The sequence below is a fragment of the Gadus chalcogrammus genome, chromosome 7 (assembly GCF_026213295.1).
Source record: "Gadus chalcogrammus isolate NIFS_2021 chromosome 7, NIFS_Gcha_1.0, whole genome shotgun sequence".
NCBI lineage: Eukaryota > Metazoa > Chordata > Actinopteri > Gadiformes > Gadidae > Gadus > Gadus chalcogrammus.
The window spans coordinates 31,155,992-31,172,263 of NC_079418.1; the positions used below are offsets into that span (position 1 = coordinate 31,155,992).

The 16,272-nt window shown below is 51.0% G+C and overlaps 1 protein-coding gene across 1 annotated transcript; it reads left to right on the top strand.

The window, feature by feature from the left end:
* Positions 1–685: 685 nt before the first annotated feature.
* Positions 686–12,420, top strand: arhgap35b (Rho GTPase activating protein 35b). Its single transcript, XM_056593578.1, has 7 exons — positions 686–1,607; positions 2,782–6,714; positions 7,401–7,542; positions 7,990–8,067; positions 8,197–8,328; positions 8,418–8,523; positions 9,785–12,420. The coding sequence occupies exons 2-7, from the start codon at positions 2,992–2,994 to the stop codon at positions 10,200–10,202; spliced, it is 4,599 nt and encodes a 1,532-aa protein (XP_056449553.1). The 5' UTR covers positions 686–1,607; positions 2,782–2,991; the 3' UTR covers positions 10,203–12,420.
* The last annotated feature ends 3,852 nt before the right edge of the window (positions 12,421–16,272 follow it).

A 16,272-nucleotide genomic window follows, 5' to 3' on the forward strand; every position in this document is an offset into this window, starting at 1 on the left:
TCTAGATGTTTTTTAGAACGCTATGCATGTTAAAACTATTAACGAAGCAGTAGGACGACCAAATAATACTTGCTTTACTTTGCTTGCGTCATCCATATGGTCATTAGAGAATGGAGGTTTAAAGTCCATACCTGTGGTCTCTTCAGGTCTCCCTAACGCGGTTCCCGCACCAAGATCAACCAAGCTGCCGTTTCTTCTGCACAAGTCTTCATTTGTGGGACCGGCCTCTGTCTCCAAACCACCCTGAATAAATACAGCTGGTGTTAATGCTCTGTGATACATCAACCCTACCCCACCCGCCCTGGTGGAGGATCTCCTGTGTAACGCACTTTTAAACTGAGCGTCTCCTGAATCACATTTCACCCAATATTGTGAAGACTTTAGTTTTCCTCATAATTCCGCCAGGGGGCGACAGCGCTGCAGCTTGTTGTGGGCAATAGTCACCAGCAGGAAACAGAACAATAATGTAACATTTCGGCGCATCATTTATGAATTTAACATAATGCATAACCCCAAAAAATTCACATCCTCCCCAATATTCATCATTGGCAGATGCTTGGCCTCGGGTCGGTCATTGCATCCACTAATCAGGCTTCTATCCGAAACATCCACATCCACTTTCTCCTCCATCACCTAATGCAGAACTGAAGACCCCGTGCATGGGTTGGGTTCTCCGGTGATGCAACGCAACGGAGTCAACCAGCGGTCTATTGTCTCTGTGTGTGTTGGATGTGTTTAGGGCTCACGGCGGGGAAAATACACTTTATTTCGGGGCTTTGACCAAACCCCGGCCGCCTGCCGCTGCGGTACCGTCTCCCCTTTGTCCCCACGGCCCGGGCACCTTGTCCATAAACCCGCCGCGGGGCTCGGATTCACGCGACACCGTGCGTGCTGAGGGCGACCGGCGGTGCGGTGCTGCAGTGTGTGTATGCGCCGCTGGGTGGGTGCGTGTCCGCAACCACCGACTCCGCTGCTCCCCCCTTCCATAGAAAAGAAGAGAGGGAGAGAGAGAGAGCGAGAGGGGAGGAAGGACGCCGCCATTATTGGAAAGCTGGGGGAAAACACATTTACACACACACACAAGCAGTGATCGATCGATCGGTTGATCAGGACATGTGCGTGATGGTTGCGGTGGGCCTCTTTCGCACAAAACGCATCTGTGATCGGGACCACGTCTCCGTGTGTGCGAGCCGGGCCGAGCCTGCATTATGTTGCCACAACAATGGACTAAATAAGCAGTGAGACGCAACGTGGTGGTGGACCGCGTACAGGACAGCGATCCTGGTTTTGAACCAGAGTATTCCTCCCTGAGGAAACATCGCCAGAACAACACTGGATCCCTCGATCTAACACAGCGGATTTATTCCAGCTTTCCTCGCTTTTCATCACACAGGACATGCCCGGGCTAGACCAGGACGCAGACTTGACTAAAGGAGGTCTAATCCAAGAAGCGCCCGCTGGATCACACTGAGATATTCTGATTCGCGGCTCAAGACTCTGCGTGTGTGTGTGTGTGTGTTAGCGTTTGTGTGTATGTCCGTGCACACAGGGCGCAAGGGCTGCGGCAGTAGCTGACAGATGCAGGAGAGAACGGGGAGAATGCGACGGTATGTACCAGTTAATTCATCCTCCCTCCCAAACGCACTACGACGCAGGAGCGGGGCGACACCCAGGCGGCATGGCGTCCGAACCTCCGAGCTATAGGCACTGTTCCCCCGGTGCGGGGAGGGTCGATCGGATTTAGTCTGCAGTTTCATTACGGAGGCCTGGTCCAAGAGCCCGGGAGTTAATACTCACTAACCCACACCAAGGGTTCAGACATTCCTCGGGTGAAAGGGCCTCAGTCTGTTGCTTAGTAGCCAACCCATCGCCGCACTGGTGTATGGGGGTAGGAGACGGTGGGTCATTACGGGCTGCGACCAGGATAGTGTGGTTATTGGGGGAGTTTGGGGCCTACATTAACCGGGTAGACAGGCCGGAGTGATTCAGCCCTTACCGAGACACTCGACACACCTCAGAAGGGCTGGTTGAAGGATGGGCCGATTCACCTTGCACAGTAATGTTCATGAATGAATGGCCATGTTTGCTTAATTATCTTATGCATAAATGTACCGGCAAACGGCGGGGTAAAATGCAAATGCTTGTAATGACATGAAGTGGATCGAACGCCAGAACGGACAATGTTATGTTTTTATTATATTAGTGGCTTAAAGGGACTATTATAAACACCAGAAAGATGGACTGGGAGGACGTGTTGTTGTCGGCCGCCACACCACCAAGGTGCCTCTGACGTCCTGAACGCACCCACTGCGTAATAAAACCTGCCGCTAAATCATTTAGGGAACATCCGGTCTTGTTTTGGCCCAGAATGGGTGTATCTGAATCATCCACAAAGGTTCAGTTTCCACGTTGTAAACCATAAAACGTTTTGGATGGGTTTCGTGAGAAGGCAGTGATTGGGTAGGATAATGTATATTTCTCCATATACATGTAAATTCAGCACTGATAACCATTTCACTATAGATGCTGAACTAATTGAGCCATTTGAAATGGATGCTTAATGGTAAATCGAAACGTCCCACCAGTTAGATTAGCTTATAACACTGCTTTATAAGAAATCATTTAAATAGCTTTCAAAAGGTAAAATCTTTGAACTGATGGCATCCATGTGGATCTGTCTTGGCCAACTGCTATTTACATTTGAAGCTAGCTAGTAAGGTTGGAACTCAGACGGACAGAAGTCATGGCTGGTCGATTTATAAATCCTCTTTCTTTCGACAGGGTCAGAGCAACATAAGAAGTGAAGGAAAGCTGTCTCGACAGCCCAGTTTCAGTCCACAGCAAACCAGAACCATAAGGGACACGCATCACTCCAACCCCCCCCTTTCCGGATCACCTCGGTGGGCCAAGTGCAGACACCCGGACGCCGTCTGAGCGAACCCCCTGATACAGCGTGCCGGGTTACGGCAGGATGACACCCAGCAGCAGACGATGATGATGATGGCGAAGAAGCAGGATGTGCGGGCACCCATCTACAACCTGGTGGCGGTGGGCCTGTCGGGCACGGAGAAGGAGAAGGGCCAGTGCGGCGTGGGGAAGTCCTGCCTGTGCAACCGCTTCGTCAGGCCCAGCGCCGACCACTTCTACCTGGACCACACCTCCGTGCTGAGCACCAGCGACTTCGGCGGCCGCGTGGTGAACAACGACCACTTCCTGTTCTGGGGCGAGGTGGCCCGGGCGGTGGAGGAAGGGCCCGAGTGCCGGATGCACGTGGTGGAGCAGACGGAGTTCATCGACGACCAGACCTTCCAGCCGCACCGCAGCACGGCCATGCAGCCCTACATCAAGCGGGCGGCCGGGACCAAGCTGGCCTCGGCCGAGAAGCTCATGTACTTCTGCACCGACCAGCTGGGCCTGGAGCAGGACTTTGAGCAGAAGCAGATGCCCGAAGGGAAGCTGCAGGTGGACGGCTTCCTGCTGTGCGTGGACGTCAGCCGGGGGATGAACCGCAACTTTGACGACCAGCTGAAGTTCGTCAGTAACCTGTACAGTCAGCTCAGCAAGACCAAGAAGCCCATGGTGCTGGTCCTCACCAAGTGCGACGAAGGAGTGGAACGGTACATCAAGGATTCTCACACGTTCGCCATCACCAAGAAGAGTCTGCCCGTGGTTGAGACGTCCGCTCGCTCCAACATCAACGTCGACCTGGCCTTCCTGACCCTGGTGCAGCTGATAGACAAGGGCAGGGGCAAGCCCAAGATCATCCCCTACTTCGAGGCCCTGAAGCTCCAGAGTCAACAGATCGCGTCCGCTAAGGATCGCTACGAATGGCTGGTGAACCGCATCGTGAAGAACCACAACGAGACCTGGCTGAACACCAGCCGACGCATGAACTCCTCCGCCGAGTACAAGGAATACGTGTTCCTGGAGGGAACAGCCAAGTGTAAAAAGCTCTTTCAACAGCACGTGTACCGCCTGAAGCAGGAGCACATAGAGCGGCGCCGTAAAACCTACTTAAGCACTCTTCCCTTAGCACTTAGCTCCCTGGTGCCGGACCTGGATGAGATCGACCAGCTCAGCTGGTCGGGCGTCCAGAAGGTTCTGGAGTCCAAGCAGCACTTTTCCCACTGGTTCGTGGTCCTTGAAGACTCCCCCTGGGAGGACACGCCCCACATCGACAACATGGAGGACGAGCGGATCCCCTCGGACCTCCTGGAGACCGCGCCCGCCGAGAACATCTTCGACGCCCACCTGGAACACCTGCGCAACGAGTGCAGGAGGGCGGAGATCCGACATGAGTTCAAGCAGAAGTTGGCCTCCTCGCCCTTCGTCACGCCCGGGAAGCCCTGGGAGGAGGCCCGCAGCTTCATCATGAACGAGGAGTTCTACCAGTGGCTGGAGGAGTCGGAGTACCTGGACCTCTACAACCGCCACCAGAAGGAGACCATCGACCACGCCAAGGAGGACTTCCAGGAGCTGCTGCTGGAGTACTCTGAGCTCTTCTACGAGCTCGAAGTGGACGCCAAGCCAAGTAAGGAGAAAATGGGGGCCATACAGGAGGTCCTGGGGGAGGAGGTGAGGTTCAAGGCCCTGCAGAAGCTACCGGCTGAGAGGGATGCGCTGGTGTTGAAGCACATCCACTTTGTCTACCACCCCACCAAGGAGACGTGTCCCAGCAGCCCCCTGTGCGGAGACTTCAAGATGGAGCAGCTTCTCGTCTCCCGCTTCCCCTCCTGCTACCCCTTCTTCGACATGAGGGCTCACTTCAGCGAAGGCAAAGCCGACCGCATCAACCTGGTGATCCTGGGGAAGGACGGACTGGCCAGGGAGTTCGCCAACGAGATACGGGCGCTGTGCACCAACGACGACCGCTACGTGCTGGACGGGAAGATCTACGAGCTGACGCTGCGGCCCATCGAGGGAAACGTGCGCCTTCCCGTCAACTCCTTCCACACGCCCACCTTCGCCCCACACGGCTGCTTGTGTCTGTACAACTCCAAGGAGTCCCTGACCTACGTGGTGGAGAGCCTGGAGCGGCTGAGGGAGTCCACGCTGGGCCGCAGGGACAGCCAGCTCGCTCAGCTGTCCACGTCCCTCCTGCTGGTCACCAAGAGGGGCTTGGGGTCGTACGCGGACATCGGCGGGGAAACGGCCTTGAACCTGATCACGCAGGGCCAGCAGGTCTCCCGGAGGCTGCAGTGTAGCTTCCTGGACCCCGCCTCCCCGGGCGTGGGCTACGGGCACAACGTGAACGAGATGCAGATCAACCAGGTGCTCCGGGGCCTGCTGGACCTCAGGAGGAGCTCGTCCTTCAGTAGCAGCTCCCCCCCGCTCCTCCCCGAGCCCCAGGGTCTCCGGGACTCCCCCCACCAGTCCAGTCCAGAGGCCGACATCCGCATCGTCATGTGCCTGATGTGTGGGGACGCGTACGACATCGAGCAGCTGCTCTCCCCCTTCCTCATGCCCCCGCACTGCAGACCTCTGTCCAGCAGCGGCACGTCGGTCATGCTGGAGCAGACGCTGGGAGGACACAAGCTGCTGATAGAGCTCTCCCTGCTCTCCTACCACGCCTCCTTCTCCTTGCGCAAGAGCCGGCTGGTGCACGGCTATATCGCCGCCTACTCCGTCTCCAGGAAGGCCTCCCTGGAGACTCTGTGTGCCTTCCTGTGCGAGGTGCAGGACATCATCCCCGTCCAGCTGCTGGCGGTGGGAGACAGCCAGGCGGAGCTTAGCGACAGCGACTACGCCCGCGACCAGCTCATCCAGGGCGAGGAGCTGGCCCACGAGATCGAGGGGCGATTCAACAGCGTGGTGTGTGGATCGGGAGGGGTGCCGGGGGGCCTGCACCGGATCGAGATGTTTCACCCGTTCCTGTTGGAGGTGGCGGAGAAGCGCAACATCGTGGAGGCCACCCACATGTACGACAACGTGGCGGACTCTTGCCCCACGGAGGTGGTGTACTCCCCCCGCTGCAGCTCCCCCAGCCCGGTCACCATGTTCCTGGACTCCGAGGACGACGTGGACCCCTCCCCCCCGTACTACGACGGGACCATGGCCTCCCACGGGGGCGGGTACAACCTCCCGGACCTGGACTCCAGCGACATCTCCGTCATCTCTGAAATCAGCTCCTTCGAGAGCCGGCTGAACCACAAGGTCTCCACCCAGTCGAGGGCGAAGCCCACCGTCACTTTCGACTTCAGGAAGATCGCCCGCAACCCGTACGGCGACACGGTGGGCCACCGTCGCTCGCTGCCCTCCGCCGTGACCTGGGTGCCCGGGGGGGGCGACAGCTACGACCCGTCGGACTACGCCGAGCCCGTGGACGCCGTCTCAAAGCCCCGCCCCAGCAACGAGGAGATCATCTACTCGGTGCCGCACGACAGCACGCAGGGCAAGATCATCACCATCCGCAACTCAAACCGCACGCACTCCAACGGAAACGGCTCGGACAGCGACGCCGACTCCGGCTCGCTGGAGCGCCGCAGGAAGTTCTCGGCGGTGGGGGTGAAGCCCCGCCTCTACCGCGACCGCTCCAAGCGCCTGGGAAAGTTCAGCAGCTTCCGGAGCAGCTTCATTGGCAGCGATGATGAAGTCGGAGCGCTGGCCAAGTCCAAGGAGGACGACTACGGCACGCTGAAGGGAGAGAGCCTTGTGGAGGAGAGCGAGGACCCCAAGAAGAGGAACATCCTCAAGAGCCTGCGCAGGACCGCCAAGGTTGGTCCCCTACCCCTTGTTCTCACGCTAATCCTCTACACCTTGTAGCCATGCTAATGCTAATGCTCTTCACCTTGTCCTCATGTTAATGCTAATACTGTATGAATCCTAGGAATCCTCTGCACCTTGTACTCGTGTCAATGCTAATACTCTATAGGAATACTCTACACCTTGTACTCATTTTTATGCTAATGTTATATAGGAATACTCTACCTTGTAATCATGCTAATGTAAATTAATGCTGGAATACTAAAGCTCAGAACTGTCTACTTTACGCCTTTTACTAATACTAATGTTCAGTATTGATTAGTCTCATTATTACTCCTAACTGACTAGATTCCAAAATGCACTACACTAAATACTACTTACTCAGTAAATACTTGTACCAACGAACCCCCCACATACTAGTACTCAGGTTCATCAGGTCTGTCTCTGCAGTGTTCACCAAGCCTCTCGTGTGTTTTAGATGTGCTCCACGGTTGCCATGTGAACTGGACTTGGGAGAAAGCCGAAGTTTCTTTTATATAAATAGATGGACCCTTGTCGAATTAAGATGAAATATTGTTCAGAATGTTGTTCTGTCACGACTGTGCCGAGGGACCATTTTGTTCCATTTTAAGAGAAGCCCACACCCCAACGCCCACGGAGGCAGTCGCTGTATTCGAATGCTTCTTTCTCCTCTCCAGAAGTCGCGAGCGAAGCCCCGCCCTGCGATCCCCAAGCCGCTAGAAAGCAGCTACTTCGGGGTCCCGCTGATCAGCGTGGTGTCCCCAGACCGCCCCATCCCCCTGTTCATCGAGAAGTGTGTCCGCTACATCGAGACCACCGGTGAGACACATCGTCTCTTCTAAGTCTCTTTTACAACCAGCCGGAAGCTCTGGCCTTGTCTCATTCATATCCCGAGCCACAAATAAGGCCATACTGCAGAAAAGGATCGTAGTCGTGGTTGATGAACGGGAGTAGTCATCGATTCTAGTAGCTGGCGGTAGATTCGTGTTGAATACAATGAAAAGGTGTCTCAACACCTTGAGATGAACATGCTGTGTATGAGTCATAGGGTTCTCAGTGTCTCATGAACGTAGGCCTGCTGACAAGCACGCCCCTGTCATCCTCTTCCCTCTTCATTTATCGTTGCTTCATTCCTCATCTTGGTCGTCCCTTCTCATGTCGTCGTCCTCGTAATTGTAATAATTGTTATTAATTGTAATTATCTTCGTCCATTCCTCTCCCATTCCCGTCTCTGCCACTCACTAACCTTAACATCTCCTCTCCCAGGTTTGAGTACGGAGGGTCTGTACCGGGTCAGTGGGAACAAGTCTGAGATGGAGAGCATGCAGAGACAGTTTGACCAGGGTGAGTGACCCCTCCCACCTGCCGATCAATACGTAGCCCGTGGCTCATTCCCCCAGATATTTAACCCCTTAGACGCCGCATGTCAGACCCTGTTCCCCTCAGCCTGACCTTCCGTGTGTTCCTGTCTAGACCACGGCCTGGACCTGGTGGAGAAGGACTATGCCATCAACACGGTGGCCGGAGGCCTGAAGAGCTTCTTCTCTGAGCTGCCCGAGCCACTCGTTCCCTGCCCCCTCCAGGTGGACCTGCTGGACGCCTTCAGTAAGGACCACCTCCTGCGAACGTCCGAGGTGCACCGCCAGCGGTGGTGAGACGCCGGTCCTGCTAACGTCTCTCCTTGTCTTCTCCAGAGCTCATGGACCGCGAGCAGAGGCTCTACACCATGAAGGACGTGTTGAGGCGGTTCCCCCGTGAGAACTACGAGCTCTTCAAATACGTCTCCACCCATCTGCACAAGTCAGTACTCCACTCAGTCCTCCGAGCTGCTCTGGTGGTGCACGGCGGACCAGGTGGCAGCCGTCACCGCCTGATGGTCAAGCTACCACGCCACTGCCACTGCCACGTAGTTCCTCTAATGGCCTATAGGTGGCTCTGAGTACCCTCATGGTGGCGACTATGGATGGCTTCCACTGCTGCTTGCAAAGACGACAAGCCTGTAAAGGGAAACCTATGGCTTCATTACCTCCGTTTGTAAAGCAATGGCCGACGTCACAGACCCCAACCCTAACCCTACCAATCAGAATCTGGCTGGCCGTGAGTCCGGCCGGTGGCCCAGGGGTGTCTCTGTGTAGCTCAGTGTGTCGGCCAGGAGCTGTGAAGCCCGGGCCGACTATAGATGGTCAATAGACGTCGCGTGTGACGTGCGCAGGGTTGCTGCAGACATTGGTGGCGTGCAGCACAGTTCTACATACGCGTGCAGCACACCCTTTTGAAGCTTTGAAGCAGGTAGCGAGAACGTGGAGCCACGGCAACGATGTACTATAAATACCGTGGACGAGCGTGGCCCGACCGCAAGCTTCGCCAACACAGCATCACGCCGACTATGAAAAAGTTTGTGTGTGAGGTGTCCGATTGTGTGTGTGTGTCTGTGTTAGAGGCGTGGTCTTATTGTGTGTTGTGTCTTTTTACTGTGTGTGTGTGTGTGTGAAGTGTCTGATTGTGTACGTGTGTGTCTGAGAAGCCGTCTGGCTGTGTGTATGGAGGTGTTTGACTGTGTGTGAGTGGTGAGCGGTGTCTGGCTGTGTGTATGGAGGTGTTTGACTGTGTGTGAGTGGTGAGCGGTGTCTGGCTGTGTGTATGGAGGTGTTTGACTGTGTGTGAGTGGTGAGCGGTGTCTGCCTGTGTGTATGGAGGTGTTTGACTGTGTGTGAGTGGTGAGCGGTGTCTGGCTGTGTGTATGGAGGTGTTTGACTGTGTGTGAGTGGTGAGCGGTGTCTGGCTGTGTGTATGGAGGTGTTTGACTGTGTGTGAGTGGTGAGCGGTGTCTGCCTGTGTGTATGGAGGTGTTTGACTGTGTGTGAGTGGTGAGCGGTGTCTGGCTGTGTGTATGGAGGTGTTTGACTGTGTGTGAGTGGTGAGCGGTGTCTGGCTGTGTGTATGGAGGTGTTTGACTGTGTGTGAGTGGTGAGCGGTGTCTACCTGTGTGAGGTGTGTGTGGGAGCAGGTGTCTTACTGGGTGTGGGAGGAGTCGTCTTACGGGGTGCTCTGTGTCCTCCAGGGTGAGCCAGCTGAGCCGGGTCAACCTGATGACCAGTGAGAACCTGTCCATCTGCTTCTGGCCCACCCTGATGCGGCCCGACTTCACCACCATGGACGCCCTGACGGCCACGCGCACCTACCAGACCATCATCGAGTGCTTCATCCACCAGTGTGCTTTCTTCTTCTACAATCAGCCCCTCCTGGACTCCCCCACGGGCCTGGGGGGGCTCCCCGCCTCCCCCACCACCACGCTGACGGGGGGAGGCTCCGCCTACTCCTGCTACCGCTCCTCCCCCCCACACAACCCCGCCCACTTCAGCCCGCTGCAGCAGTCTCCGCCCACCACCCCCCAGTCCCCCCTGCAGTCCCTGCTGCCCCCACTGCACCAACACCCGCACCACCACCACCCACCCCCTGCCGAGCAGGAGACCCTGTGAGGAGGAGGGGGGGGAGACCGCAAACCAAGTGCCCACCACACACACACACACACACACACACACACACACACACACACACACACACACACACACACACACACACACACACACACACACACACACACACACACACACACACACACACACACACACACTAGAACACGCGCATGCACTCACTACTAGATTTTATAGTATTTTTGGGGGGGAATTGGGGACTTTGATGTGAGGAGTCTTGTGTGTCGGCGCTGGTTACCATGGTGACTGGCTTCCATAGTTACTGACTCCACACAAGCATCGTGTCACAACGTCACCTTTAGGTCTCGTAACGATATCAGTGTTAGCTCCACTTCAGTCCAGAACCACTTCCGTGGAGTACACGTGTTTGTGGCCACCATGTGTTTTTTTTTTGTTTTTTTTTGTGTATAATTATTTTTTACAAGTTTAATATATTTTCTTTTTTTTCCTCATGAAAGTACTGCCACTGGATGTACAGACTGTCCTGCTGCCTCTAGAGGGAGGTGATGGACAGACTGTCCTGCTGCCTCTAGAGGGAGGTGATGGACAGACTGTCCTCCTGCCCTGCCTCTATCTGAGAGGGAGGTCAGCATGGGGCGAAGTAGGGGTGGGTTATCCATGGATGCACTTTAATGATGACTTTATGATTTGTAGTTTTTCCTGATGCCATGGCGATTTGGCCACCGATCAAACAGCCAACGGCGCTGTCTCGTCAGGAGCGCTCCCGGCCATCGACCCCTCTTACTTCCAACCCGGTTCCTCTTAATTTGTCTTCATCTGGTTCCCCTTAATCCGTCTTCACCCAACCCGGTTCCCCTTAGTTTGTGTCGGCACATCCTTGTTTTGAAGCACTTTGTCAGTGGTGTCATTAAAACGCCGCCATCTTGTTAAGTGTGTTATGGCACGAGCTTGGAACCAACAACCGCTTTTTTTTTTTTAAAAGAGGAGACACAGAATGTGTTTTCTAGGTCAATCCAGGGTTCTAATTTGAGGTTGTCGTTTAGGGTTCCTTCTGCTGATGTTCTTGTGAGAACTTTAGGAACCGACGAGGGTTATGGGATCCTCCACTTAGCTTCAAGATGTTTCTCCCCCCCCCCCCCTTAACACCATTTCCGAACACGGCCGCGCCCTTCAGCGATGTGCATCACCAGGCTCTCGTGTCGCCCTCTCGCGTCCATGGAAACCACAGCGCTGAAATCTGATAGGCTGCTCGTACGGTCGTCCGCACCAATCTCTTTGTACTCGTTTAACATGAAGGATCTGGTTGCCTGGAACACACGACCACTACTAAAGACGGACGCACCCCGCAGAGACGCTGGAGTGGAAGTTGTGTTTATATCAGCTGTGTGCTGCCACCATGTCGTCTCTGAGTTCACAAACGCACACGCTAGCATCACCGTGGATACCACTGTTCACGAGAGAGGGAGCATGTCTCTGCTGCTCTCTCTCTCTCTCTCTCTCTACTCTCTACTCTCTACTCTCTCCCCTCTCTAGTCTTTGAAAGAAATGTTCTAAACACAGAAGACCTAACTGTCACTGTTCTCCGTAGTCGGCCCTCGGGCTCGGATGAGGAAGAACTGAAGAAGGAAAAACCAATAAAGAATCATTCACCGGTACTTAAAGGAGCTATCAAATCTTGAATTTGTTAAAGTCAGTCATGTGATCACGGGCCTATCGGGGTTCAGAGGTCAAACTGTAGCATTGTGAAGTTTGTTTTGGGTGGAGGAGGGGGAGGGAATAAGAGGTCAAAGGTGAAGAGAGACGCCAATGACTTCCGTTAAAATGTGATTGGTTGGAGGACATGATGATGAACCCCCTCTGGTCTCGTACTGGACGAGATGGGCGGGTGGGGGGGGAAGGGTGCCCTATAGTCGATGGTATAAAACATTTCTAGTGTGTATTTCGATGATTGAAAGTCCATTTTTACGATTTTGTGAATGGTTTAAGGTTCGCTTCGGTTCAGTGCATGATTCAAGAACACGTGGGTGGAGTGAGGTCAATCGCGGTCTGAAAACAGGAAGCCCCGGCGAGTTAAACAAATGAAGTGAAATCATGAAATAAATGCGTAAAAAGTTGTCAGATTTAAAGTACTGTGCATAAAAGCAAACCATGGATTTAGTTTGACTGAAATGGTGTTTCAAGATGAAGGCCTTATGTGAACTGTATAATAGTTAATAAATTAAATCTTGTAAACTTGTCCATAGACCTCTAAATGTGTTTGGGTCTTTATTTCAACCCGTTTCTATTGGTTTCTACATGATTGAGGGCTTCATATCAATCTTCTAGCATGTATTTAGGCCTAATGTTATGGGTTTAATTTACAAAACCAAGCTAAGCTGTTCAGAAGATGGACGCCAGATAGACATGCTACGTTTCAGATATATTAAGCTAACATGAAGATATCTACATGAATCTATCACAACCAGATGGTCACTAAACAAAACCCTTATGGGCTGTTGATTAGCATGTTAAACAAGGTGGAACCGGTCATACAGTTTTTAACATCTTGTTAATGGCCAAGAGAGGGGATTAGTGGTTATGTTTCAACCCTAAAACATTCTGGGTTCGGACCGAATGTGCCTAGTAGTCCTTTAGGCCAAGATATCCTTTTTAGTGGAGATGTAAATTCCTTAACTGGCTAAGGAAAAATCTAAGGGCTAGCGCTAGACTCATAAATTACTAGCTACTCAAAATACCTACGAGTTCTTAACAATACCAGCTGTGGCCCACACACTACCAAGTTAATTCAGGAGCGGGTTGTGTTGGTGTAACTGGACGCGCAGGTAATTAGGAGTTTATGCATCGATGTGCTGACGTAAAAAAGACTGGATGAAATATTTACCACCTACCCGTCATAGATGGCTGCCCACCCGGCCGGAGCCAGGGCCCGACCCGCCGACACGGTACGCTTGGAGCCTGCTGCCACCTGGTGGATAAATGGCTGTAGGGAAGGTAATGTGTGTACATTGCGTTACAGAAATGATTCGTCAAATTGAACAACACAGGTTAACGTTGAACCATCTGGTTGACTTGTACAGACCTGGACATCTGGACATCTGGACAGACCTGAACAAAGTGTTATTCTGGCGGGAGTTTTTCCAACGGTTTTCATCTTCTGAGGGGGAGGGGGAAAAAGAAAGTGCTAAATACATGAATATATTAATGAATAAATATAGATGTGGACTCCAGAATACGATTGCGTTTAGAAAAGACATTAAGCGTGGAATATGAAAGATAGCTTTATTGCATAAGGTGTTAGAATGTTTTTATTTTTTTGTCTCTTTTCATATAAAATGTTCGTTTGAACACAAGCATCTGCTGTAACAAGCAACTCAAACAAATGTTCCCGGGGCCCTCGACATTTTTCTTTTTTTATTTCACTTTTTCATACATTTTTTTATCCGTCAAATTTCCCTTTTAGCAAGCATGCAATGACGTATTTTGAGGATGAACAAAAAATACAAAATGATATAAAAAAAAAAAAAAGGAAAATAGTACAAGCGACAACATCAAAATACCTTTTAAAAAAAGAATAAAAATCCAACAAATTAGTATCAAAAACATAAGGGGAAAGAAAAATGCATTTTGCTCACTACTGAAATAAAATCATATCCTTGATCATGTCTCAAATTCTGGCGTTGGGGCACGGGATCCTGATAGATGCCCTGGTTGAAGAAAATAGCTCTTAATTCAAAACTGTATTTTATGTACACGTGTTTTTATAAACAACACTGACAAGGAAGAGATGGTGGAGTTAAGGGTGGAACCGTTGGATGAGCTGGACAGAAGGAGGAAGATGGGGAGAGAGGCTTCCGCTGAGGCCAACCTGTATTTACACAACATCAGAGACATCCTGGTTCTCTGGGCTTGAATGGGCCCAGGACTGACCAGGAGTACTGCCGTTCTGCTGAGTAATACTGCAGTACTGGCGGGGATTACCCCAGTACTGCTTAGAAATTCTGCAGTTCTGCTGAGTACCACTGCAGTAATGATGGGTAATACTGCAGTACAGCTGAGTAACACTGCAGTACTGATGGGTAGTTCTGCAGTATGACTGAGTAACACTGCAGAAATAATTGTCTGTAGTACTGCTGAAATGGTGGGTAGTAATGCAGTACTGCTAATACTGCAGTACTGCAGAGTGACAATGCAGTACCATTTGGTAGTAGTAGTGAGTACTGCAGTACCAAGGCTGGCAGCCTTGTAAGCGTTTGGCCACTGAAACAAACATTGTAGAATAAAAAACTGAAATTTGATGAATGAAATAAAGAAAAACTGTGAATCCCCCCCCCCCCCCCCCCCCCCGTATGCAGACCAAGACAACAAGCGATGCTGGAGATGAGTGAATAAATAAGGAGAAACACACAATGATGGAGACGCTTCAAAACCCATCCCAGTATGTACATTATATGTAGTACTTCATTATATGTAGTACTTCATTATATGTAGTACATGTACATGATGGAGAACACAGACAGTACTTTAGACAGGGCAGTAGTACCACTGAGTGCATTATATATTTTGTACCAAGCTCCCTGACAAATACTAGTTCTTCTGGATCAGTACATCATATACTAGAATCGGGATCCGTATCATAGTATCTCGATCAGTATCATAGTATCTCGATCAGAACATCATATACTAGTATCTGGATCCGTATCATAGTATCTGGATCAGTATCATAGTATCTGGATCAGTACATAATTTACTAGTATTTGGATCAGAATCTTAGTATTTGGATCAGTACATCAAGTATCTGAATCAGTATCATAGTATCTGGATAAGTACATCATATACTAGTATCTGGATCAGTAAAGCATACTATAACATTGATCAGTACATCATATACTAGAATCTGGATCAAAACATCATATACTAGTATCTTGATCAGTACATCATATACCAGAATCTGGATCATCATCATAGTATCTGGATCAGAACTTCATATACCAGAATTTGGATAATTATCATAGTATCTGGATCAGAACTTCATATACAAGAATCTGGATCAGTAGGATAGTATCTGGATCAGAACATCATATACCAGAATATGGATCAGAACTCATATTCCTGTTTCTTCACATGATTGGGAGTCCTACGGCTGCTTGTCCGTGACTATACTTCGGCTGACTACTCAGAGTCTATCAGAGAGGTTGGTAGCGTGTGTTACCGTTACCATGACGCGTGTTTACCACACAAACACCTGCGTGTCTGTGCAAAGATTACCGCTGTGAACCAGTTGAAACCACTGGTCAAAACGCAGATAGCTACCAGTCGCTGAGTCATAGGATAGTATAAGATAAGATGGTGTTTTATTAATCCCAGACGGGAAGTTCAGGTGGCTGCACCAGCAATAATGACATTGAATATTGGTCAATAAATAAATGTATGGATTTATCTATCGACCTGCGCTGGAATACGGTCTGGTCTTTAATACTTTTTTCTTTATTAGAGGAAATCTTTCTGTGGTTCTACTTTTGGGTCGTGGAGATTGGCACTTCCTGTCTTCACATGACAGGGAACCAATCAACACGCAGTAACAGACAGTACTTCCTGTTTATAGACTCTTCTTTATAACTGCTCTTTAAATGAATGAGCGATTGTCTTTGTTAAATTCAACAATAGATTCAATGTTAAAGTTGTTATATATATACCACTACACTAGCGTAGTATATGCTATTAATACTTTGTCATAATTTTAGTTAGATGTCAATAATATACCTACATAAAAATATATATATATGCATTTATGTAAAATCTGTTATAATACCAAATATTCTCTATTTGTATTGCGAGAAATACTAGCTATGTCATTTGGGTTTTGATGATTGGACAAGCTGTCGGATAGGGTCACGCTGGAAAGGGGGGGATTAGGGAGACGAACTTTGACCTCCAGGAGTAGGGCATCTTGTGGACATCGAGAGAAACGCCAAGAGGAGGAGATGAAAACCGGCAACTTAAATCAGAACTCCTGTCAATATTGAGAAACGCTCAAGCAATGGAGACAGTGCATGTGTGTGTGTGTGTGCGCGCGTGTGTGTGTGAGTGTGGGCCA

Excerpts from the sequence above, each read along its gene's own strand:
- arhgap35b (XM_056593578.1), top strand. The coding sequence starts at position 2,992 with ATGATGATGATGGCGAAGAAGCAGGATGTGCGGGCACCCATCTACAAC. Across the intron at positions 8,068-8,196 it reads GCAGAGACAGTTTGACCAGG|ACCACGGCCTGGACCTGGTG; the intron begins GTGAGTGACCCC and ends GTTCCTGTCTAG. Across the intron at positions 8,524-9,784 it reads GTCTCCACCCATCTGCACAA|GGTGAGCCAGCTGAGCCGGG; the intron begins GTCAGTACTCCA and ends TGTGTCCTCCAG.